Source organism: Scylla paramamosain, chromosome 14 (genome assembly GCF_035594125.1).
Source record: "Scylla paramamosain isolate STU-SP2022 chromosome 14, ASM3559412v1, whole genome shotgun sequence".
NCBI classification, from domain to species: Eukaryota; Metazoa; Arthropoda; class Malacostraca; order Decapoda; family Portunidae; genus Scylla; species Scylla paramamosain.
This window is the reverse complement of record NC_087164.1, coordinates 1,112,636-1,140,459: the sequence shown is the minus strand read 5'-3', so window position 1 is coordinate 1,140,459 and position 27,824 is coordinate 1,112,636. Positions and strand designations below refer to the sequence as shown.

At 39.4% G+C, this 27,824-nt stretch overlaps 1 protein-coding gene across 1 annotated transcript in view; it reads right to left on the bottom strand.

Moving 5' to 3' along the window:
* The window catches only part of LOC135106733 (structural maintenance of chromosomes protein 2-like), a 101,559-nt gene that overhangs the window by 59,642 nt on the left and 14,093 nt on the right, over positions 1-27,824 (bottom strand). Inside the window, exons 6-11 of the mRNA XM_064015991.1 lie at positions 21,757-21,894; positions 18,865-19,005; positions 12,469-12,618; positions 7,988-8,177; positions 5,391-5,566; positions 545-663 (exon numbers count right to left, since the gene is read on the bottom strand). Coding sequence (XP_063872061.1) covers positions 545-663; positions 5,391-5,566; positions 7,988-8,177; positions 12,469-12,618; positions 18,865-19,005; positions 21,757-21,894 — 914 coding nt within the window. The remainder of the gene's footprint in view (positions 1-544; positions 664-5,390; positions 5,567-7,987; positions 8,178-12,468; positions 12,619-18,864; positions 19,006-21,756; positions 21,895-27,824) is intronic.

Genomic DNA, 27,824 nt, shown 5'->3' with positions numbered 1-27,824 from the left:
GCAGAGTGTGCCACATCTGACGGGACTACAGCTGCCCCCCAGAGTCACCTCATGGGACACGAGAATGGTGTTATCCAGTGGTGACTCAGTGGAAGTGCTGCGTTCCCGCTCCAGTAAACACCAGCGCACCTTTTGGGGGCAAGTCTCCAGACTGTGGAACGTCTTCACGTCCTCTGTCCCTCATATCAGGGGGATGGATACCCAGGACGTGAAGTTAGCAGCACACCACTGGAGGGGCTCGTTCCCAACCCCCCTGCTAACAATATTAGCATAAGGCCATAAAGAATGTATATATATGTATATATCTTTATATTTGTGTGTTGTGTCACACCCCTAAAATAGGTTGCACACGGCAGTGCGCCTTCGGGTGATAATGTACCTATATTTAAATAAGAGAGAGAGAGAGAGAGAGAGAGAGAGAGAGAGAGAGAGAGAGAGAGAGAGAGAGAGAGAGAGAGAGAGAGAGAGAGAGAGAGAGAGAGAGAGAGAGAGAGAGAGAGAGAGAGAGAGAGAGAGAGAGAGAGAGAGAGAATATCTGACATACCTTGACTCAAGTCTGTCAATCTTCTCTTGGAGGTTCACAATAGCATGGTTGAGGCTGCGGTGTTGCCCCTCCAGCTCCTCCACCCGGCTGTCATCATAGTCCAGGTGTTCCAACTGGCTCTGCAAGCACACCCATACACATCACAAAAACACCCACACCTACACACATCAACACAAAAACACCCACATCCATAGACAGGTGCCTGGGGTGACATATGGGTACTAAGACAGCAGTCTATTTGGCACCCATGACTAGCTTGAAGGTACAGGACACTACAGAAGTTATTACCAACAACAAAAGAAAAGAGCAACTTTCCATTAAGAACTTTTCTGTCTTTCCACATATATCTTTTAAACCAAAATGCCCACAATGGCAAATAAAAAAAATATTCTGTTCAATCTCAGTGTTGGAGTCACTGACTAATAAGACTATGGTCCAACACCATCACTCAGGGGATCCATGATGACTTACAAATCAACTATTCAATACAAGGCTGGCAATAGAATAATAAAAATGCTAAAAAGTACAATAATAAAATATGTCTCAACATGTAATGCTTAACAAAGCATTATGAAGAGATTTTCTTTGCACTATCAACCAAGAGTCTGGAATCTACTAATAGAGAAATATAGCAACTATAGCAAAAAAAATCCAGCACTTTTCTTTTGATTTTCCCTTAAAAGAATGCCAGAGAATTAATCCAACAATGACACAACAAATAAAGAACACAATTTTCCTATCAATTCCACCCAAGTCATTCCAGAAAACATATCCAGGTGGAAGAAAGGTGTGGAAATTTTACCCCAGAAATTAAGACTTTTCTTGTCTCTTAAACAACTTTACAATCTACTAATATTAACTTGCAATTCTTTCAAACTCACCAAAAAAAGGTTAGTTGGAAAGAAAGAAAAAAATAATAAATTAGTAAATAAATAAATAAATAAATAAATAAATAAATAAATAAATAAATAAATAAATAAATAAAAGTAAAAGTAAAAATAAAAATAAATAAATAAATAAAAATAAAAAAAATAATTAATTAATCAATAAATAAAAAATTTTAGAAATTTAAAAATCTAGACATCTAAATAAGTTCTACCAACTACAAAAATCTTCAACTTTGATCAATTTCTTTTTTGTATTTTCTTTTTTTTTTTACTATTTATTTTGGTAAAACTAATAGAATAAAAAGTGTTGTTTTTTGCATTATTTGCTTCTACTCAAGGAAAAACTTATGGGGAAAAATGTAGCAAATATTTTGTTGTGTATTATTTGTTGAACTATTATTAATAGGTCTGCTGCAAAGGAATGAATATGAAAAAAAATATGTTATCTATTCAGTCACCAATGCATTTACAATAAGGAATACTGCCACAATATTTCCTACATATCAGAACAGGCAACTAAAAAAAGGAAGGGAATAAGGAGACCGCCTAGGCTTCTTCCCTTTAACCCACTAAATGCCAAAGGCTTTTGAACCAAAACTTACCACCAGTGCCAGGGATATTTTTTTTTTCTTTACTTAATCTATTGAAATGGTTGAAAAAACATGTCTAGTATTCATAACACGTCTCACCTTGGCCATTTTCATTTAAAAATATGGCTCTGAAGTTTCTGATGAAGCAGCAAAACCTTTGATGTAGTCCCAGTAGATTGTACTGTCATATCTGTTACCACCTATTTTGCAGTTGCTCCCAGCAACCTGCTTGCACAGGCCAAGGAGCTTGAGGTAGTGAAGGTTTCACCATTTACTACTTTTCACATGCACATGTTTTCTCAGGATTTACATACTCAAAAGAGAGGAACCACAATTTTAAAGTGTTTTTTTTGACACCTTTTTTTCACTCCAGTTAGTCTTACATACTACACTTATATAACAATTACATATTACAATAATGTACACATTTATAAGTAACTATACATGCATTTTCTGTTTTTATTAGTAGTGCAGCAGGGTGTGGTACTCCCTAAAGCATGGCTCCACACACACCACTACATCACAGTCTACATCACATTAAGTGTCCTTTTCTTATTTAGGTTTTGTCTGGTAGTATTACAACACATTGCCTCTATCTGTTATCCATGTCTCAGTGGGTTCTATGAGGTTGGGGAAGTGACCAGGAGCAAGCTGGTTGAGTGTGTCACATATCCTTTGGTGATGCTGGGGTAATTTCTCCTTTCCATACTTTATGAAAACCTCACAAGCAATCTCCAGGGTGCACATGTTCAAGATTTCCTCATTTCCTGTGACATGACGGTAAAGGACATGTGAACTGAAAATGGATGAGTTGATTTTCTTGTACCATTTCTTACTATTTCTGTTGCAATTAATGGTTGATATCATTGCATCAGAGTAGTCTACCTGTTGCATGTTGAGGTTGTATTCTGGCATAGGCTCAGGTTTCCACTTCTGCTTTTTGTTGTCTTGCCAGTTGATGGTGTCTGTGAGATGAACCAGTGGCCTGGTGACGGTGGAGAAGAGGAAAAGTTCACGCTTGTCATGTCACTGGGTGATCATGATACTGTTAGCAGCAAAAACTTCCTCTTTCTTTGGCAGTGCCTCTGCTTTTGGGATTCTCTTCCTCATCCTCTTCACAGTGCCACACAGACCTGTTTGATTTTTTTCTCAAGAAGTAAGCAAGTAGGCTGGTGTACCAGTTGTCCATAAAGAGGACATGACAACATTGCAAGTACTTGTCCAACAGTGAGGCAACAACTGCCCCTGACATGCCAAGAGAATGGTCTGGGATGATGTCCATTTGCCGACCGGTGTACAAAATTATGTCTTGGATGTAATCTGTTTTACAGTCACACATCACAAAAAAAATTAATCCAAATCAATGGCATTTTGTCCTTATATATTGCTGGAAACTAATGTGACTGTGCTACAAAGCCAAACTTTCATCAATGACTAAGTTCTTGTAAGGACTGAAACTGTTGGAGAACACTGTCCTAAGGCTGTCGAGTAGACGTTGAATCTCTCCTTACACTGTCTCTCGTGGCAGGGTCAAGTGTGTCAAAGAAGTGGAGACTAGACAGAATAGCTTGGAACCAGTTGCGTGTCATTGCCTTGCCAAGTATAGGGATGTGTAATAGAGGATCAATCAACCAATACTGATTCATATGTGGCTTTTCCACTATCCCCATCATTATGACAACACCCAAGACATAGAATTCCTCCACCATCAGGGGCACCTAGCTAATGAGGTGAGAGTGTGAGGTATTGACCTTGCCTTGTTGCCAGTTTTGAAAGTCTGGTGCAAATTTATCAATCTGACAGTTTAAGGGATGAGGGTGATGGGCATCATGTGTGTGAAGAAGTCCAGATGAAAGGACTCTCTCATTAGCCCAGGCACCTGACACCCAGCTGTGTCACCCCTGGTGAAAGGCTGAATGGTGGGCTCAAAGCCGCTCCCAACCACCCACTCCCACACAATACTCCTGTCATTGCCAAGGTCCCCAACAATACAACCACCATCACCATCGTCACCATCATTGTCAGGTCTGGAGCAGGGCCAACTGGTGGCAAGGAGCCTCCACGAGCATGCCTACACCCGTGGTGTTGACTACAACCAAGAGGAGGCACAGATGCATCCCTAGCATGTCCTTTCCCTCTGCCTTTTCCTTTCTTTGTAGTTCTAGATGGAGTGGAGAGTAATGTAGCTGGTCGAGGAGTGTCCTCACACGTGGAGGCAGATGTAGAAACCACCCATGAAGGAGAGGGGTGGTGGTGGTGGTGGTGGCAACACAGTAAATAAACCTGCCTGACTTGCCACCTCACACAGCCTATGTCATTTTATACCAGGTGGTTTTGCAGCCCAGGACAAGTAAGGTGTAGACGCAACAGGTGCGTCATCTTCACTATCATTGTCATGTAAAAGACTTCATGCAGTAAAGTCCTTGGGGAGGGAGGAGCAGGTGCAACGTAAAGCTTGCCATTTCTCTCGATGCAGTGTAGGTATTTCACTCTCGTTACCAGTACTACTTTCATTTCCACTACTCACATAGTTCTTATCGTCCCAAGAATCGCCACTATTATTTGCATTAGAGTCAGTGAAATCACTAGGGGCTTCACTGATCCTCTTTTGGAAATCTGGAGTACACACAATGTCAATCAGATGGCATGAAATGGTCACTCTATGATGAATAGACAATGACTGAAGCATGACAACTCCTGCAACGACCCTCATGAATAGAATAGGCCTACCGGACTGACTTTCTTCTTTCTCTCACCCCTATTCTGTCCACCTCTCTAATGCAAGAGTTAACCAATATTCTCAATCATTCATCCCATTCTCTGGTAAACTCTGGAACTCCCTGCCAGCTTCTGTATTTCCACTTTCCTATGACTTGAATTCCTCCAAAAGGGAGGTTTCAAGACAATTAACCTTCAATTTTTGACTACTGCTTTGGACCCTTTTCTGGGACTGGCATTTTTTTATTTTTTTTTTATTGGATTGTTGGCCCTAGGCCAGTGGCCCTCCTATAAAAAAAAAGGGAGAGGGGGAGGAGCACACACCATGGGGTAGTTGCCAGACGTATATGAAAGTATTAACTCAAGTACTTATGACGTGATGATTTTTTAAAGCCAAGTCTGTATACACATGGACTAGGCACTAGAAGGACGGGCAAGTTAGTCCATGTACATACGGACCTGGAACTTAGTGAATTAAAAAGAACCACAGCCTAGTATTGAAACAGAGAGATCTATTACAAGGCTGAGGCTAACCTGAAGCAACCTTGGGTCACAAATAAGTTCAGTCCACACTTTTTTAACCTACACCAGGTCAGCTCATCAACTACCTGACCAAACATGCACCAGCCACTCATCACCCCTATCACTTACCTGCAGATTTGCTACTTGTTTCTCCATGCGATCCAGCAGAGATTTGTCCTTCTCATACTGTGCCGCTGTGGACCGCATCTCCTGCTGCTTCCGCTTCAGCTCTTCCCGGCTGTGCTTCAGCTTCATTTCAGCTTGCTTGGTGGCAGTCTTGGCCTCAGTGATATTTGCTTTGGTCTCTACCATAGGAAAATAGGAGTTATATTCTTCTTGACCAAAATTGTAAGAATATTTATTTAAGTTTTTATATTGTAAATATTTGAAATCAAGGAGTGTTTTTGTGGTCACCCTGTATATCAATATATTAAATCAAACAGCCTCCAATAAATTATCTTTTTTTCTCTAGGAGGAGGAGGAGGAGGAGGAGGAGGAGGAGGAGGAGGAGGAGGAGGAGGAGGAGGAGGAGGAGGAGGAGGAGGAGGAGGAGGAGGAATACAAAAGGAAAGCCAAACAGCAATAGACCTTTCGGTCCTTGCAAGGCTGTTTGGTAACTACTTCTAACTAGCTACAGGGAAGACAGACAGGACAGCATAGCAGAAGGCTCCTCCCCACCCACCACTCTCTCCAGCTTGCGCTGGCATGGAAATAGTTGGGAAAAGCACCATGCAGTATGGAAAAACTGACATGGAATTTTCATAGGAAAGGAAGAAAGGAAGTTCTACTATTCACCCTACGGTGAACTCTATACACCTATCTGAAAGTTAACACAATTTATATTAAAACTGGCGTCTGTAAAATAACAGTTTATTAGTGAATTTAGTAATTATTCAGACAAGAAGAGAACTTGTTGGGGATTTGCTTTTAAATATTTGTCTATTTTATTTCTGAATGATTCAGTAGTATTGCTGTTCACAATTTCTGCAGGAAGTTTATTCCATACATTTACTATACGATTAAAGAAAAAATGTTTGGCCTCGTGGGATTTAAAACGTTTGGGTATAATCTTGAATCCATTATTTCTTGTTAGGTTAGAATGATCAATGGTAAAATATTTATGTGCATCAGTGTTACTATATCCTTTGAAAATTTTGAACACTTCAATTAGGTCTCTTCTTATCCTGCGCTTTGTTAACCTAAATAGGTTTAGTTCTTCCAGTCGTTCCTCATATGGCTTATTGCGCAATCTTGGAATCACCTTTGTGACTCTGCGCTGTATCTTTTCTAGTCTTTCAATGTCTTTTTTGTAGTATGGTGACCAGAACTGTACACAGTATTCTAGATGAGGGCGCACCAGTGAGTTATATAAGGCAAGTATAACCTTATCTGATTTAAATTCAAAGGTTCTTCCAATGAACCCTACTAATTTATTTGCCGTCTTTACTGTTTCTGTGCAGTGTTGACTCACCTTTAGGTCATTTGACACAACGACACCAAGATCTTTTTCTTTATCGGTGCTTGACAGTGGCAAAATATTCATTACATATCTTGCCTGAACATTGTTGCTTCCAATATGTAGAATTTTACACTTTTCTATATTGAATCTCATCTGTCATTTTTCTGCCCAGCTTATTAGTTTATTGAGATCACACTGCAGTTCCTGCCATTGTGACACAGACATTACTCTACTTGTTATTTTGGTGTCGTCTGCAAATTTACTTATTTTGCAATTTATCCCTTCATCAATATCATTAATGTTCATTAGGAAGAGTACTGGTCCTAATACAGAGCCTTGAGGAATGCCGCTATTTACCTTTTGCCACTCTGACTCTTTTCCATTTATCACAACACACTGTTTTCTGTCAGAGAGCCAGTCTCTCAACCATTTCAGGGTGTTTCCGGCAATGCCGTGAGCTTTTACTTTACTGATGAGTCTCTTATGGGGAACAGTGTCGAAAGCTTTCTGGAAATCAAGGTAGATATCAACAGCTTTTGTCTCGCCATACGAGTTAAATACTTCATAAAAGAAGTCTAGTAAGTTTGTTAAGCAGGAACGTTTGGTTCTAAAACCGTGTTGCAAATCCTTTATGATTTTATTTTCTTCTAAATATTTAACAATTTTATCTCTGATTATTGTTTCCATCAGCTTGCACACTACTGAAGTGAAACTGATCGGCCTGTAATTGGCTGGGAGAGATTTATTTCCTTTTCAAGGATTGGCATGACATTTGCTAGTTTCCATTCATGGGGAACTTTACCCACTAGTAAAGTTTTATTGAATAAAATTGTAAGCGGTTTCACGAGCTCACTTCTAGCTTCTTTAAGAAGCCTGGGTGATATCTTGCCTGGCCCAGGTGTTTTGTTTACGTTCATGAAAGGAGGAGGAGGAGGAGCTGCTGCTGCTTCACCATTTATGCACTCTGTGGCTGTATGGGAAGAATGCTGCCCCTGTAATCCTTGCATTCAATAAAGTAACTAAAAGGAACACAACATGAAGATTGGCAACCCTCTCCTTTAAAATTTTTTGAAAGTCTATTTTAAAAAATTCTCTATTTTCACATGAGAGAGAGAGAGAGAGAGAGAGAGAGAGAGAGAGAGAGAGAGAGAGAGAGAGAGAGAGAGAGAGAGAGAGAGAGAGAGAGAGAGAGAGAGAGAGAGAGAGAGAGAGAGAGAGAATATGGGTATCCTATTTTCTTCAATCAAATGCACAAACATGTACTTACTGATAAGTTGTTCCTGTAGTGTGGCATCTTCCCCATCGCCAGAAGAGTACATGCCAGAGCTGATTGCCTGCAGCCGGCGTTCAGCTGCTGCTAGTGCCTCACCGTCTGCCTGATCTTGGGCACGCATGGCATCAAATTTGCCCTGAAGCTTATCACCTTCAGCTTTCTGTTTCTCCATCACCTTCTTGTCCTTTATGTAAATGGAAGAATTTCAGTACTTTACACCTTGACTATATGATACTTTGTTATTGTTGCATATGAGAAAATGATGCTTGTTACTATGAAGGTAAGATGAGAGGGAATACTTGTAGAAGTGACTGTAAGTGCCATCAGGGCCATTTTAAATTTGGTACTTGAATTGAAGTTATGTGACAACTTTGCCAATTATAATTACTATGGCTTATAATTTAGTTTTATATGTTTATACGCACGTAATATTACTATAATATAGTATGGGATTAGTTATCGCACATTATTGGAAGGGAAAGAATATTTGTGGATTTCGTGGATGTGTAGTGCACACTGCAACATGAAGGTACATAGCCAGGGAAGGGCAGTGTTTGAAGGGCACTCATGCCCCACTGCCTTATGTAACCTGGATTTTTGCTGAACAAGATGATGACATGGGCGATGACTGCCTCTGTGTACTAGCATAAGGTTGATGCCTGCTGGGAGGTGCCTAGGAAGTCCAGGAGCCTACTCATAAGAACTAGGAAGGGCTATAATCTTGGTTAGTGATGCACCCACCACTTGTGGCATTTGCAGAGTTTGTACATATTTTTTATACAGACGCCATCTTGTAATACGCAGTAACTTTAACAGATGTACGTATTAATTTTAGTGCACATATGTTCTACTATACCATTATATTTGTGTGTCATTCATGTTTATAAGAAAATAATATTACAGAAAGAAGTAACCCATGTCAGCTGATCAGTGTCAAGGATTAAAGTCCAGCTAGATGTGGGGAGTTTCAATTACACCTGAAGTATGATATGCAAGGGATGACTGTAAACGTGTGTGTGTGTGTGTGTGTGTGTGTGTGTGTGTGTGTGTGTGTGTGTGTGTGTTAAATTTCTTTTCAGGGAGTATCAACCCAGTACACAGAAACCAGTATATGACAGACAGTCCTTCCCTCGCATCATCCCCAAGGAAAGGGTCTGAGTGACTCTTTGTCAAGGAAGTAATTACTTGACCAGGATGCCAGAAGAATGACTACGTTATTCACTTTCCAACTTCTGATCTGTACTGAAGCTGGTAGCTTTGTCAGTTTTCTTTATAAATATGGACAGTCTGTACATTATAAGTAGGAGTTAATCAAATCAGTTCAAGTTCAGTATCACTGTTATCAAGTTTGCAGAAGTGTACTATGTGGGAGAAAAACATCAAGCTCCAAACAGTCTCTCACCACAGTCAACTTCATGTCTCTTGACAGCTATACAAAAAGAAAACAACAAGCAACAAGACCTTCATTAACTACTCACACACACTAAAGAGTAACTTATATTGTACATGAACAGTATGAATGAATGGAATGTGCATATTTGGATTTAAAAAGACAAGGTAACTCACATAAGATTGCTATGGAAGTTGGAAAACATAGGTAGTTTGAAGACTAAATTTCTAAAATAGATGGAAGATTATCTGCAAGACAGAGGGATGAGAAGTGATTAACCCCTAAAGGACCCGCAGTGGTGGTGATTTTCATTCTGTTAGGACCGGCCCTCCAGCACTAAACGTCAAAAATGGCCAGTGTTCAGGTGCACCTTAAACTTTGCCTGCAATCCTCTTTCTAATAATGTCATCCAAATGCCTCTACGTGCACCAGTTATGGCGATGGTGAGTTGAAGAGGAGAAATATTTGGAAGGAGCAAGTCACTTGCCTGCCATATGTCTGCTTCACCCGAGTGGATACGGCTGGCGCCTAATGAAAACAGTAATAGTAGTAGTAGTAGTAGTAGTAGTAGTAGTAGTAGTAATACCACCACCACCACCACCACCAGGACCCCACACCAACAGGCCTATGGAAAGCCCACCACTAGGCTCCCTGTGCATTCCAATGCTTCGACCACCCTGTTCCCCCCCCCCCCTCTCTCTCTCTCTCTCTCTGCCTTTCCCTTCCTTCCTTCCTCTCCTCTTCTTCCTTTTCCTCCTTCTCTTTCTTCTCTTCCTCTTCTTCCTTTTTCCTCCTCCTCTTCCTTCTCCTCCTACATGGGGGCAGAGATATCCCAAAGGGCATAACAGCTGCATCTCCTTTGTACTAATAATAGCCAGTGAGTTCATGATTTTCCATGATTTTTTTTCCCCCTCCTGTTCTGTGCTTATGCCCCTACTGGGAGAGTGTCTGCTTGGTTGACAACCAATGTTCTAATCATTTTTTTTTTTTTTTTACTATCATATTTCCTTCACAGTGCCCCCCCTCTCTCTATCTCTTTCACACACACACACACACAGACACACCCATCCAGACCTCCACTTTTTTTTCCACAAATCTACTTGTTTATTACAACTATTATAAGGAAATATAATTCAGGGAATCTTGTCATAGTTCAGATTTCCCTATAATTAATGACACATCTCACAATTATCAATTAATAAGTGATTCATTATATACACCATTTTATTCTGCATTTTTTACATATAGTATGTGATGATTATGTTGAGTTAAAACTTATATTCAGTAGTGAGGCTTCAAATTTTTGCATGCACTGACAGGCTGGATACAGGGCGGGCACCATTTTCACCACACCATAGTGAAGAGGTTAATGTAGATAAATGTCATGTGATAAAATCTGGCAGGAGTTCAGACCTGATAGGAATCATAAATTAGAAAATACAGGTCAAGCATCTGAAAAGCAAAGTCTTAGACATAATAATAAACAGCAGGCTATCACCAGAACACCATATAAGTAACAAAGTGCACCACCTGACAAACTGAGGAGAGCATTTAGATACATAGATAACATGATCAACAAAATAATCACAACATTTATAAAACCAACACTCAAATGTCCTGGACTAGTTTCAAATACACATCTTAACTTTGAAAGATTGGACATTACAGTGCTCACATAAAGTTTATGCTGGATAGCACACTTTACCTGAATAACAAGTGATATAGAATAAAATAATTCATTAAAATAATTTTGGGCTCTTTTTCTTATCCTTAATATTTATTTTGTAGTTAGCCAAGACCATTTCTTCACCAACTGGAGATGTTGGAGAACTGATAGCAAGCTTATGTAGGATAGGAAGAAACAGATTGTCCCAGGCCTCTCTGATGGCAGCCTCCAGCTTGGGTAGTGAGCTGATATCCTCTATCCCTGATGAACTCTATGCCACAGTTATTAAGCCATTGGATCACACTTTTGGCAGCGTGAGCTGGTGTTCCATCCTGCTAGAATATCCGACCAGCGGACCTCTCAAACACGTCTGGTAAATGATTGTTCAGTAGCTCGCAATATACATCCTGGTTAAAACTTATATTTTCAGGCAACACTACAAGAGTTCCTAACCCTTTATCACTAAAGGAACCCTAGATCATAAAGGAATCAGGGTGTTTTAATGTCCCATGCACCCAGTTAAGGCCAAGGGGGTTGCTGCCACCCCTCAGTACACATTAATACCATTATTACACATCACAATAAAGGTGGCTTCATCAAGCCACAGCATGTTAAGCCACTTATCCTTAGGCCAAGCTACATATTTATTGGCAAAAGCCACCCTAAGATGCTGTTGCACAGGGGCAAGAATGTTTTTTTTTCACTGGCCAGTGGGATTTGTAACCCTGAGTATGAACATACTTGCTGATGGTCCAGCCAGCTGATTCCCCAACACCTCAGGATTAGTTTCACTTTCACTCGCCTTGCTGTTAGACATAGATTTGTCTCTAATTGTCTCTTTATAATATTCACATGCTGTAAGGCCTTACAAGGGCAACCAGGCCATGGTTTTTGAGTGGGAGTATCCTTACCGCCATCCTGGTTAAATCTGGCCATATACTTCCCCGCAAATTGCTCACACATACCAAGTTGTTGCACACTGTCTTTGGGTTGCAGCTCCACATTATACAAAGCAACTATCTTTGCAAATTTATCCTGTGATAGTTGCTTATATTTCCTCATATTATATACACAATTCACAACACAGTCAGTACATCCACATAAATAATACACATCACTCATGGAGTGTGGAGGAGTGGAGGGATGACTATCCACTACTCAGTTTGAAAAATGTAACTGGCATCTCTCTTGCACTACTGCCACTACTTAGCACTGAACTCAAGCAGCATTACAAAGATCAATTAAAACATTTTTGCTGGTGTAGCATTTCTTTCAGGATTCTTCACATGACGTGAGTTTTGTAGCAATCTGCACTTCACTGCAGTGCCTGGTATAAACTTTATGCAAGTACTGTACAATTCTGTAAGAACACACACACACACACACACACACACACACACACACACAGTAGACACTTACATCAGCAAGGGACTTTTCCAGCTGCTTCTTCTTCTTTTCCTCAGCCTTGAGTGTCTCCTTCATGTTCTTCAGGGAGGCACACTTCATAACATGCTCCTTCTCCTTCTCCTTCAGGATCTTCTCTAGGTTCTGCAGCTGCTCCCCGGTATCCTGCACCAACAGTATGGATTAGCACATGGTTACACACACATTACATTTATACTCAATGTTCCTGTCCACCCAAGGTATTCAACATCTGCTATGAGCCATGTATCAGGGCATAATACATATATATTAAAGGCTATAAACTGTAAGAGGTATTACACTACTTATAAAAAAGTAAGGCATTAACACTGATACAGTATTCTAGAAGTATTTCTACCACAGGATGCACCTTACAAGACAGTGGGGTAGGAGTAAACTGGACAACAGATAGTCTGATATTGATAAGACTTAGCACTCAATAAATTTCACCAAAGCAAGGCATCAGTCTCAGAGGGATAAAACTTTACTACTCCTCAATAAGTTCACTACAACAAGACTAACATAAGAATAAACAATAAATAAACTGGAAAGAAGAGAGAGAGAGAGAGAGAGAGAGAGAGAGAGAGAGAGAGAGAGAGAGAGAGAGAGAGAGAGAGAGAGAGAGAGAGAGAGAGAGAGAGAGAGAGAGAGAGAGAGAGAGAGAGAGAGAGAGAGAGAGAAAGAGAATCATTGGGAGGAAAAAAGCTCATGCTTGAACCAAACAGCTGAGAAAGAAAAAAAAAAAGAAAAAAAAAAAAAAATATATATATATATATATATATATATATATATATATATATATATATATATATATATATATATATATATATATATATATATATATATATATATATATATATATATATATATATATATATATATATATATATATATATATATAGAGGGTGTCCCATGAGTAAAGGTACATACTTTAGGATTTGATAGTTGAGGTAATTCTAAGTTGAAAATGCTCCATACACATATACTGTTTTGCTTTATTTTATGAGAAATTAACAAGTAAGTTGTGTGTTGCAGGAGCCACTTGCCCGGGTAGACCTCCACCTCCTTCTTTCCCTCCTCAGCTTGCTATGTACTGAGTGGTGCCGCCCGGTGTCAAGTGATAATTTTTTGTGTACAATCTATGCAGTCAAAGCCTCACAGGAAACAGTTAGCAAATAACAAATTTTAGTCAAAGTTTTGTATGTGTCAGTGAAGAAAATGTACATGTGACATAGCTATGCAGTGGTTAAGTGCTACTTTATTAACATACACAGCAACTCACTGCAACTATCACATCACCCCCTCAACACCCAACGTTCGAACAGTTGATGTCTTGATACCAGTGACAGACCTTGTCAAAGTGCATTTTTCTGTTAATGTGAAAAATGCCTTTCACATTCAGTAACAGTGACATGATATTCACCACATGGTATTCGCTCTGTGATGGGAATGCCCAGGCTTCAGCAGCAGAATACAGATGCAGTTACTCAAACAGAAGACACCAACACAGCAAAGTATTCTACTAAGTGTACCTGCATCTCCGTGAGAGGATGTTTTTCCGCTCCTTCTGCAGCAGGTGAATGTATTGGAGCAGCTCAAAACGGTATTATCCAGATGGCAATACGAAGCCCCACCATCAGTACAAGAATACAAACACAAATACACAGATACATAAAGGGGCAAAATTCATGGAACACAGCGCAATTTGACTTTACTGTACTTAGAAAGAATAACGTATAATCTGAAGGAACATTTACAGGAGTGGCAGGAACAACAGGCTGTCATGAAGCTGGTGAGTTGCCATGTGTGTTTAAAAAGTAGCACTTAACAACTACTGCATAGCTGTGTTACCAGTACATTTTTTTCTTCATTGACACATACAAAAATTTAATTTATTATTTGCTAACAGTTTCCTGTAAGGCTTTCACTGCATAGATTGTACACAAGAAATTATCACTTAATGCCACGCGATACCACTCAGCACATAGCGAGCCAAGGAGGGAAGGAAGGAGGTGGGGGTTCACCCAGACGAGCGGCTCCTGTAACACCTAACTTAGAATAGAATATTTTCAACTTATGATTACTTGAACTATCAAATCCCAAAGTATGTACCTTAACTCATGAGACACCTTGTGTGTATATATATATATATATATATATATATATATATATATATATATATATATATATATATATATATATATATATATATATATATATATATATATATATATATATAAATTGCACACACACACACTCTTGGACCATCTTAGCGAATGGACATACAACAGGAACTCCTGGACGACAGGGATACTACCTAGTTGTTGTGCTGGTTGAAAGTTTTAAGACTCATTGCTGTCCTAAGTTAAATTTTATAAGAAATTTGAAAGGAAAGGAAATAATTCAAAAGAGGTGGGAAACTATACTTTTTGGCATCCATAACAAGAGCTGAAAGGTTTGTTTAACTCGGACAGCTGATCATGGCGACCAGTAGGACACCCACAGGAAGAGGAGTCTTGGATTTCAGTGGTTTTGCAGAGGATGATGGCCAGTTACAGGAGAAACTGAATGCAAGGAAATTAACCATGCTGGAGGTGAAGGCTGAAGAGATACGGGAGAAGGTAAAGAGACCTAGAAATAAGAAATGGGAGGATGGAACAAGAAAACAAGTCACTAAGAAAGGAATTGGAAAATGAAGAGAAAGTGCTGCAGAAAGAGATACGTGATAAGGAAAACCAAATTAGAATGCTGGAAATGAAAATGGGAATGATGGATAAAATGATGAAGGCTAGAGAAATATGAATGAATATGCTGGAGGAAAGGATGAAAAAGATTGAAGCCCAAGACAAAAACAGGGATAAGCAAATTAAGGAAAGCCAAGAACAAGTTAAGGAAATGGAAGGAAGATCTGTAAATAAGTGCGAGGAGTTGGAGAAAAAAATGAGTTATACAGAAGTAGTGAAGGACCAGAGGAGTAAAGAAGGCTTGACGAAAGAGGTTATAAAGGTAAAAAAGGAAAAGGAAAACCTGGTAAGAGACACTGTAGATAAAAAGAAGAGCATAATGATCTTTGGCCTGGAAGAAAGTGAGATAAAAGAATTGGTATAAAAGAGAAACAGAACAAAGAAAAACAGCTTGATAAATACTGAGTGTGATAAACGAAGAGGATACAAAGCTGGAGGACGAAATAGAGGAGGTGTACAAGATTGGAAAATACGATCAAGGAAAAAGTAGACCATTGAAAATCAAACTAAAACCCCAAACAGCAGCTGAAGAAACATTGGCAAATGCATGGAAGCCTGCCAAAAGTAATGAGTTTAAACAAGTCTGGATTAGAAGAGAAATGAATGAGGAAGAAAGGAAGAAACTTAATGAATTGAGAAGTGAAGCAAGAGAAAGGAACGAACACAGATCACAAGAGGAAAAGGAACTTTTTTTCTGGAGAGTAATGGACCTAAGGTTGAGGAAGTGGTACATGCAAAGAGTGAGGGGTGCAGAGGCACAGCTGTAAGAGAGGGAGGGACATGGACAGTGGCATACACTAATGTGGATGGTTTAGTTTCAGTGATGGATGAAGCGAATGAATTTATAAAAGCAAACGAACCAGACATCATGGCAATGGTAGAAACTAAACTAAGAGATTCAGAGACACCAAATTTAGGACAGGGAAAGTACAATATGTGGATAAGAAACAGATGTGGAAAAGGAGGAGGTGGAGTGATGATGCTTGTTAAAAAGGGTATCAGGGTGAAGAGTGTAGAAAAGGCAGAAGGCTTCATGGAAGGCCTAAACTTACAATTAATAAATGGAAGAAGAGGAAGATATGTCACAGTGGTGTATGTCCCACCAAAAATAAAGACCTGGAATAGACAAGAGCATGAACAGTTGCTGAGCGAGACAAAAGAATGGCTTGTAAAGAAATTTAAAGAAAACAACAAAATTGTTATAATGGGAGATTTTAATTGTAAAGAGATAAATTGGGAGGAGTGGAACACAAGAGGAGGAGAAGACTCATAGGAAGATAAGGTTCTGAAACTGGCAATGAACAATATTATGACACAGCGGGTTGAGGAAAACACTAGATACAGAGGAGGAGAGAAGTTATCAAGACTGATTTGGTATTATCAAAAGAAACAGATATTATAGAAGACATGAACTATAGTTGTCCACTAAGAAAAAGCAACCATGTCATAATAAGGTTTTGTATTAAAGAAAAAAGAGAGGAAAGTAGATGTTAAGATTATAACAGTGAAAGATTTAGTTATGGTAAGTCAAATTTTGAACAAATGAGAAGATACTTTGGTGAAGCGGACTGGAGTACACTTATCATAGCAAGTAATGTGCAAAAGAAGTGGGAAGCTTTCATCAATATTTATGAAGAGGGGGTGAAAAGATATGTACCAAAAGTAGAGACAAAGAGAAGAAATAACAATGACTGGTATAATAGAAGATGTGAAATAGCTAGGGAGGAGAGGGAAACGGCATGGAATAGATGACAGAGGAAAAATACGCAGATATGGCAAAACTACACAACTACAAGAAATGAATATGTAAGGGTTATTAGAGAAGAAAGGAAAAATTATGAGAAACATGTTATGGACAAATGCAAAGAGGAACCAAAACTATTCTTTAGATATGTGAACAGCAAAATGAAAAATAGAAAAAGGAATAAGCAGATTGAAGGTGAATGGTCAAATGTGTGAGGATCCAGCTGAATTGGCAGAGATAATGAACAGGAGTTTTCAATCAGTATTCACAAAAGAGAAAACATTTGTGGGGCTGAGTGAGATGAGTAACAAATGGGTCTGGAGGAAATCCAAGTGACTGAAGAGGATGTCCAGAAACAGATGGAGGGACTAGACGTTAGGAAGGCCCCTGGACCTGATGGAGTGTCAGGATGGATACTAAAAGAGTGCAATCAGCAGTTGACATGGGTAATACATAACATTATTGAAAGCTCCCTAATTGAAAGCAGAGTCCCAACTGAATGGAAGAGAGCCAACATAGTGCCAATCTACAAAAGTGGTAATAAAGAGGAGCCCTTAAACTTAAACCTGTGTCTCTAACAAGTGTGGTGTGCAAAATGTGTGAAAGATTGGTGAAGGATAAATGGATGCAGTACCTAGAAGGAAATGAAGTGATAATAAAGCAACAATTTGGATTTAGGAGAGGGAGATCATGTGTTACAAACTTACTGAGTTTTATTCTAGAGTGGTGGATATAATGCAAGAAAGAGATGGATGGGCTGATTGTGTTTATTTTGACCTGAAGAAGGCCTTTAATAAAGTGCCACACAGGAAATTGTTGTGGAAGTTGAAGCATAATGGTGGGCTAAGGGGGTGCCTGCTGAGATGGATGGAAAATTTCTTGACAAACAGAAATGAGAACGGTGGTAAAAGATCAAAAATCATCATGGAGGGAAGTCATAAGTGGAGTACCCCAAGGCTCAGTACTTGCACCAATCATGTTTGCAGTCTATATAAATGATATGACAGAGTGTGAACAGCTACATGAGCCTTTTTGCGGATGGTGCAAAGTTGTTGAAGAAAGTTGAGAGTGCAGAGGACTGTGGAACGTTACAAAAAACCTGAACAAGATATCAGAATGGAGTCATAGATGGGAAATGGAATTTAATTTAAAGAAGTGTAAGGTAATAGAATTTGGAAAAAGTACAGGAAGAGTAAAAAGAAATTATGTGTTGAATGGTGTACGGATGAGTGGAGCAGAAGAGGAAAAGGATCTCAGTGTTACAGTGACTGGGAACCTGACCCTGGAGAGACACATTAGCAAAATTACAGGAGAAACCTATAACTTGTTGAGAATAAAGGCCTTTGCATATATGGATGAAGAGATGGTCAGGAAGATGATTGTGTCGCTGATAAGATCTAGACTAGAATATGCAGTAGTGTGGTCGCCATACAAGAAAAAGGATATAAAGAAGTTGGAGAGAGTTCAGAGAGCAGCTATGAAGATGGTACCAAGTATCAGGGACTTGTCATATGAAGAGAGACTTGAAAGGCTACATCTACCAACGTTGGAAAAGAGGAGAGAAAGGGGAGACTTGATTGTGATATATAAATCATATGAGGGAGTAGAGGAGCTGGACCGGAGCGACTTAATGGTCTGGGATACACGGGACACTAGAGGACATGGGAAGAGGCTGAAGAAGAGTACTTGTAGAAAAGACGTCAAAAAGTATAGTTTCCCATATAGAAGTATTGATATATGGAACAGTCTGGATGAGGAGATAGTAAATGCAGAAAGTATACATGGATTCAAGGCTAAGTTGGATATTAAAAGATATGGAGATGGGACAGCACGAGCATAACTCTTTTATCATAAAGCACAACTAGGTAAACTAGGTAACTAGGTAAATAAATACACAACACTTACTTTATCTCGCTGTTCTTGCAAAACAATGATCTCATTCTCAAGCTTCTTGATCTCCACTGCACCATCACTCATCTTCTGCTGTAGCTCTTCCATCTCATGCTTCACCTCATCCAGGCCTCCCTGCACCTTCTCACTTGTCTCCTGCAGCCACCAAAGGTGATGTCATCTTAGAATGTCGCTCTATCCTGCCCTGTTCCAATGCTTATAACTTCATAAGAGGTAGAACATGCATCTTATTGTATCCAAGAAATAACCCAGAGGCATCCCATCACAAACCATTGCACACAGTTCAATTACTACATAATGACCAGCATCCTCAGAAATTATTCATATAAAAGAAAATTCTAAATTAGGATCAACAGTAGATTTTAAATGTTTCCTACTTAATCCATTTTTTAATAATTTCTAAGGTTCTTTATGGAAATATGAATTTTACATACTAAATATTAAAGGGCAAAAGAACAGACAATTTTTAAAATTACCTAGAAAATTTGCAAACATCAATAAATTGCAATATTCACATCTTGTCCCAACCTGTGCTGTGTTCCTCTGAGCTCCTGGCACACCATCCTCATTAATACCGTGCTTACTTCTCTCAGTGAATTCTAACACATATACTACGAACACACGTGCACGTGTATACACACACACACACACACACACACACACACACACACACACACACACACACACACATATATATTAGTTGTAGAAGAATGTGCAGGCAAGCCATTCTCACAAGTATTTATCTCAAGCAACGGTTGGCCACAGTTCAACAGAGTCAAGAAACTTTAGCAACTACAGTTTAAGAAGGCCAAAGCAGCTCAGTACTTACTCTTCTCAATGCACAATAAAAAAAAAACTATAAAAAGGAGAGTGAGAATATTGGAAAAAGAATAAAGAGGATCTAAATAAAAGGAACTGACAAAGTGTACCAAAATTTTCCATAACAAAAATCGTATTTTAATACCCTTTGCTTGTTCAACAAACACCCACACTCGGTTTTAACAAATCCTTTGTTGAGAACCATTCACACTGAGCTTGTGAGATGCAGGTTGTGCACATGACTGGCAGCTGTTGAGTTGATGGAACACCAGTGTCTCTAGCAACACATCCCTCTCACTTTTATGTGCTGCTGTGAGTTAAAATAAAGCCACCACACATGAACAGTCGCCCCTGTAACCCCCACAAGCTTGCACGTGCCTGCATGTCTAAATAGCCAGTATCTAAACTAAGCCAGTAGTGGAAAATGGGTTTTGGAGTTATAATATACAAAAACTGATTTGAAATGAGGAAAAAAATGAGTGAATGGGAGGAAAAGTCAAAACCCATATTATTAAGGGCTCACACAATGAAATTTCAGTTAATGAACAACTTTCCAAGAGCCTAACTAACTTGTTAAGTGAGGGATTACTGTACATAAAATTGATGGAGACACACTTTGTTAAGATACATGAGAGTGGCATTTGCATATCTGGATGAGGAGATGATCAAGCTGATCATGAAAAAACCATAAATCTAAGGACATGATTATTAACAACAACTATGTCTCCCAGCCTAAGAGATCTGACCAATGAAGAGACTATCAAAATCATTAGAACTGAGAAGGGAAAGAGGAAACCCAATTACGGTGTATAGAGTGATGAAAGGAATGGGAGTACTGGAAACAGAGGATCTAGTGACATATGACACAAGCACATGGAAAGAAAATGAGAGGTATGTGCAGAAGAAATGTCAAGGACAGTTTTCCACAGAGCATGGTGATAGTGTGGAATGGGCTGGAAAAGGTAAAGATTAACTTAAGGGCAATTCATGAAATTGAAGCACAATCGGATAATAACAGCCATTACAGCACAAGCACAAGCTGCTTTCCTGTATGTCACAAGGTAAATGCACGCGCGCATTTATCTTGCGTGTGTGTGTGTGTGTGTGTGTGTGTGTGTGTGTGTGTGTGCGCATGCATGCGCGCGCGCGCACACACACACACACACACACACACACACACACATTTCCAGATCTCCAAAAAGGTTAAGACCTGTGTGCTGGCACTCCTTGGAACAGCCACACGTCACAACGTGACCCAACCCCTCCCCAACCCTATCAAGCCTCATCCTTCCGTGACAACTGGAAGTGCACCAAAATTAAGTCAAATTATAAACATCAGGACAACAAATGTGAAGCAATGATTTCACCTGTGTCTTGGTCAGTTCTGATGATGAAGCTGGATGGTGAGTGGAGTGGGTGCATGGGGCAGGTGTGGAGCAGAAGAGTGATCACGACTGGCATCTGTATCTGAGTGCTAATCATTGCTGGGCAAGGTATCCATTAGCACAGAGACCCTGCCACCCTACACAACCCCACCACCTCCCCATAACCTAGGCTCCACCCTTATCAACCACCTTGACCCATACATCCCCACTGGCAGCCACCTGACACCATGCACAAGCCACAACTCCCACTTGTGTCTCGCCACCCACAGTGCAGCCCAGGCTGAAGGATCCCCACAGCCTCCTGCTGCTTTGTGCCAGTTCCCTGACACCCTGCCCCTCACCCAGGAATGAGCCTTGCCTGGGAGGCATCACACACAACCAAGCACATAGGATTTCTTTAAATTTCAATGTGAGACTTTCACTTGTCACTGTCAACTACCTCCACTATGTATCCTCCCAAGAATCTTGTAATTTTAACATGTACATTTCCAGCCTCACAGCTGCTAGCTAAAATACACTGTTTATTACTATTACACACACACACACACACACACACACACACTGTCAATGCCGTAACTGTCCATGCTTTTAAGACCAAACTGGATAGATATAGAGATATAGAGATGGGATACAATGAGATTACTCCCCTCCTGTAAACCACAACTAGGTAAATACACCTTACCTGTGCTGTAACAAACTTGTAGGCAATATACAACTTGGATAGGTGTTCCAGCTCCCTCTGTACCTTTTGATACTCCAAGTACATTGACCTCTCTTCCTTTAGTTTGCTAAGTGTTGGATTGATCTCTTCAGCCAAGATCTGTCGCACAAATAACAGTATTGGTAGCATCATAATTTCCATTATTACTATTCCTGCTGCATTCATCATTATTATCACTGATGCTTATACACTTAAAATATATATCTCATTCTTTACACATCAAATACTTAATAAAAAGGGATGGAAGGAGAGGAGAGAAACCTCCCCTAAAGAGTTTATTCTTCTATGAAACAAGAGAGAAACTTTTTAAACATATTTCATTGTTATTTAATTTTTTTTTTTAGGTGCTGGGTCAAATACACACAAGTGGTATATGTAATACAATAACAGTATTGTGTTGCACTGTTATTATTACATCCTAGCATCATCTTTATCATCATTACAATAAGCATCCCACACCCCTCTCCATCATCCCATCATTCATTAATGATGAGAAATACACCACCCCTCTTGTCAGATCATCCCAGCAGACTGATAGGTCATCATCATTCAAACCATTACTACCCACCACTCAACACTGGGATGCAGTGAACCAAGAACCAATCACTAAGTACTATAATGAGCCTGCAGGCATAACTTCAACACTTTAAAAAGGAATGTTTTAAGCCACTTCCTGCAATCTTGGATGCTCTTTTTTTGACAACTCTCTTTTCCTACAGTAACAGCAGGAGATGGCATCAGTGAGGACATACAGCCACAATGCACACAGCTCCAGAGCCCCACATACACACTGCAGAACTCTCATTGACACTGAAGCAAGGTAGGTAAACCTAAAGTGGGTCCAATTAAGTGATGGAAGTGTTGTTAATGATGCTGAGGGCATGGCCAATATTTTTGCTGCAGTATTTTCTGCTGTATATGTTCAAGAGGTTCCTGATCATCCTGAGCTGCAATAAACTTTTGATGGAAGTATAAAGGCATACTGATATTACTGTGGATTCAGTTAAGGCCACACTCTCTGTTCTTGATGTGTTGTCTTCAATGGGACCAGCTGAGATTCACCCTTGCTTATTGAAATCAAGTATGGATGAAGTTATATATATCCTTTATTCCTTATTTTCAAAGCTTCACATAACTCTTGCTCCCTGCCTTCTATAAGGAAGAGGTGCTTCATTGTTCCAATTTATAAAAAGGGGATTAGGCACCATCCTTTAAATTACCAACCAGTATCTTTGACATCAGTTTGTGGAAAGTCATTTTAAATGTATTTTGTGCAAAATTATTGAAGATTATACCACCAATTATGTAATGACCAGTTTGGCTTTTACCCAGAAAGATCTACTGAGGACCAAATCTTGTTAACATATAATGATATCTCCTATGCACTAGATCAAGGTGGCAATGTTAATCTCATTCTTTTTTACTTTTCCAAGGCCTTTGACACAGTATGCCACAGTATTTTATTAAACAAACTAAGTAATCTAGGTATCACAGGCAACATTTTGGGTTAGATCAGAGAATTTTTGATCAACAGAGTGATGAATGTGGTAATGCATCAAAAACTGAGTCGCCCTGGTGATGTAGTGAGTGGGGTGCCAAAGGACTCTATTCCTAGTCCATTGCTTTTTCACACTAACATTAAATCAAGCACAAAAATTTTTGCTGATGACCATAAATTATTTATCACAGTTAACACAAGCTCTCCAAATGCTCTTGAGCAGGATATGACTATTTGTCAAATGTTGTCTTCATTAAGTGGCATCCTCTTGGAGACTGTCCAGGAATGCCAATAAATGAGTAGTATTATGATTCAGTAGATGACCTGTGGACTGGTCAACTTTACCAGTCTCGGGCTTTATACTTTATGAATGACACACCAATTCCAATTAAGAATTCAGCAATTGACCTTGGAGTAACTACAGACTCATCTCTGAAATTTCATCAGCATATAACAAGTGGCATGGCTCAAAACTTACTTAAATCTACTGTTAATTGAGGCATCTTTTCTCATTCCTATTTATATAGCACACTTACGGGCCCCACTGCAATACTGTTCATCTCGGTGGAATTTGGGATATATTACAGATCAAAGGCTAGTGGAATCTGTTCTGAGACAATGGAAAAAAGGACATTCAAGGCATAGAACACCTGGATTACTTCCAAAGACTGAAAGCTTTGGATTTAAACTCAGTTTTTGGTCAACTGTTGTGCCACAAAATGGTAAAGTAATGGCAAATTTTTCAGTCATTGTGCTATTGCTCCCTAAGGTATGTTCTGTAACCAAAACACTAGATACCACAAGAGGTCATTAGTACAAGATTTCTCACATGAGAACACAATTACAGTCTGCACGAAAAGTTACTGTGCCAGTGGTATTTGGTTGCACATGCCTGTCAAAAAAAAAAAAAAAAAAAAAAAAAAAAAAAAATCTACCTCCACACAATATTTAGCATTTTAATGTATTTTTTTTGTTTCTTGAGCACCTCTCTGAGATGTTTTAGTACACTATCAGGTAAATTTTGAAGTGTCTCAGGCTTGAATTCTGCCCAACATTTGCAAAACTCTTTTTCCAACTTGGAGAGTGTGGAGGTGTCTTGTAATTTGGCCTTAATTATAGCCCATATCTGGTGAATTGCCAGGCCAATCTTTTATGGTGTTGACTTCAGTTATCTAACCATCCCTTAACAATTTTAGCAGTATGAGCTGGTGCCCCATAGTGCTGGAAAATTTTAGCTTTGGTTATTTCAAATGATGACTAAAGATTATTCATTAAGAGTTCCAAATACACTTCTTTAGTGATGGTAGTGTTTTTAGGGAACACAAAAATCACTGAGGCCATTGAAAGTAAAACATCCCCAAACCATTAAATTCTGAGGATGTCTTGTGGTTTTCTGAGTGTAGTGGGTGTCACTGGGATCAGACCCTGGGCATCTGCATCTGGTAGATGTACCATTCACACAGAGTGCTTTCATCTGACTACAATACTGTACAGCACATATCTAAGGTCCAATCTTGATATTTCTTTACAAACTGGATCTTTTTCTTTCTCTATGAGTCATTTATAAGAGGTTTTTTCTTTGCGCAGTAACTGCAGTACCCAAGATCACGCTGCAAAATATCATGGACAGTGCAGAGAGAGAGACACCAGTTAATATATATGGACTCACTTCCTTAATTTGGTATCCTTTAAGGCTGGGATTGATCTCCAGCTACCTCCTGAGAAGTGTCCTTGTCCTCTAAGGTACCTTGCATGGGCCATCAGATTGCTTTCGTGGGAGCGGTAAACTTTTGCTCCAGCCAGCTTTGAATTTTTGTGTTAGCTCCTGGACAGTGCAGAGCTTCAACCCCTTTTGAACCCTTTCTTATAAGCCACCAGGCTTATAAGTGGCAGTCCCTGTATGAAATGTATGTATGTCGCTACCAACCGTATGAAATGTACATATGCTGCTAGCGAGACCTGCTTTATGGAGATCTAAGATAGCTAGAATAGTTTGCTCATCAGTGCACTTTCCATTTCTACTAGGCTCTGATATAAGAACATAAGTTGGTTTAGGCCAACGAGGGCATGGAAAACATTATTGCGAAGAATTTTAATAAGAACATAAGAAATAAGGGAAGCTGCAAGAAGCGACCAGGCTTACACGTGGCAGTCCCTGTATGAAATATACCTACCTATTTCCACCTATCATCCCCATCCATAAATCCATCTAATCTTCTCTTAAAGCTCCCTAATGTCCTAGCACTAACATCCACCATTCTATATGAGAATCAATTTTTTCCTATCTCTTTCTTAAACCTAAATTTTTGAAGCTTGAATCTGTTATTTCTTGTTCTGTCCTCATTGCTGATCCTAGGAATTTTGCTTATGTCCCCCTTGTTATAACCCTTATACCATTTAAACTTCTATCAGGCCCCCTCTTAACATATCTCTCTAAAGAATGTAAATTTAACAGCTTCAATCTCACCTCTTCATTGCCTGTATCCTTTTAGTCATTCTCCTTTGTACTGACTGTAATAGACCTATATCTTTCCTGTAATGTGGGGAAAAGAACTGCACAGTGTAGTCTAGATGAGGTCTGACCAGCACCAAACATAACTTTAATATTATTTTGGGCCTTCTACTTTTAACACTCCTAAAAATGAATCCTAACACCCTATTTGCCCTGTATCTGGCCTCTATGCATTGCTTTCCTAGACGGAGTTCAGAACTAACTATAACTCCTAAATTTTTTTTTGTACCCTGAACCTACCAGTTTCATCATTTATTGTATACCTACTGTGTGGGTTCCCTCTACCTATGCTAAATACTTTGCATTTGTTGATATCAAACTGTATTTGCCATCTGTCTGTCTATTCGTTCATCCTATCCAAATCTGCGAGCAAGGCAATGGCATCTGCTTCTGACCTAATTAATCTACCTATCTTTGTGTCATCCGCAAATTTACTAACATCACTACTAATTCCACTATCCAAGTCATTAATATATATTAAAAACAACAATGGCCCTAATACTGATCCCTGTGGCACTCCACTAATTATATGACCCCACTCGGATTTAGAGTTTATTACAACTCTTTGTCACCTGTTGCTTAGCCATGACCTTATCCAGCCTAACACCTTCCCATCTATCCTGTGTGCCCTAACCTTCCTCAGGAGCCTCTGATGGGGTACCTTGTCAAATGCTTTACTAAAGTCCAGATATAAGATGTCATAACTATCACCATTATCTGCTGCCTCATACACTTTACTATAAAAACTTAACAAGTTCATCAGGCAAGACTTTCCCTTTATGAAGCCATGCTGTGACTGATTTATCAAGTTATGTTTGTCTAAATGCTCCCTAATGACTCCAATATTTTACCTACAACTAAAGTTAAGCTGACAGGTCTATAATTAGATGCTTAAGTTTTATCACCTTTCTTAAAGATGGGTACTACATTAACCTGCCTCCACATTACTGGTACCTCACCTGACTCAAGTGATTTCTTAAAGACAGAAACTAACAGCTCAGTAATAACCTCTTTGCATCCCTTAGGTACTCTGGGATATATCTCATCTGGTCCTGGTGTCTTGAATTTTTTTAGCCTATCTATCTCCTGTTCCAATATCTCCTTAGTTATGGAAATATCTGTCAGCTTCTCATTCTCATCTGCTCTAAACATCTGCACACTATTTGGCATATCCTGCATGTTTTCCTGGATGAAGACAGTTAGAAAATACTCATTCAAAATTTTGCTAATCTCCTCCCCAGAACTAACCAGCTCCTCATCTGCTGCCTTTAATGGACCTATAGTATCCTTATTCTTCATCCTGTACACCTGATAAAATCCCTTGGGGTCCATCTTTGTCTGGCTTTAATTCATAATTGCCCTTAGCTTTCCTCGTTAACCTCCTGACTGTTCTAATTCATTATACTTAAAAACCTCCACCCCTGCCTTTAATCTCTTACATATACTTCTCTTCTGCCCTGTATAGTGTTTTAACTTCACAGTCATCCATTTAGGGTAATTTTTCTGTGATCTTATTGCTCTATACGGGATTTTTGCTAACTATCCTGTATACAATTTATCTACAAAATATTTATACAACTCATCTACATTTACTTCACCTAATCCTCACATCTCGGTCCATTCCATCCTCTCCACTCCCTCATCTACTCGCCTCGACCTCACCTCTCTCATCTCAGCATGACCTGACCCTCCAACATACACATATCTCCCCCTCTCTCCTCTCCTCCTTACAGACACATCTTCCCTCCTCTTGTCCTACACCCTCACACCTCTCTCATCCTGCCTTATCTCTCTCAACTCCGTCCCAGACCTGACCTCAACCTGCATCTGTTGCCAGTCAACTCGTTGGAGGTACCTTTTTAATCCCTCAAAATCTGCTCTCCTAAAGTCATGTATTTCACAAGTGTTTTTGCTTCTAAAAGATTCCTCACATTTTAATTTGTACCTAATTTACCAATGCCACCGTTACCTAGCTGTCCTCCAACCTCTACCTGCGTGACTGCTTCCTCACTGTTAGTA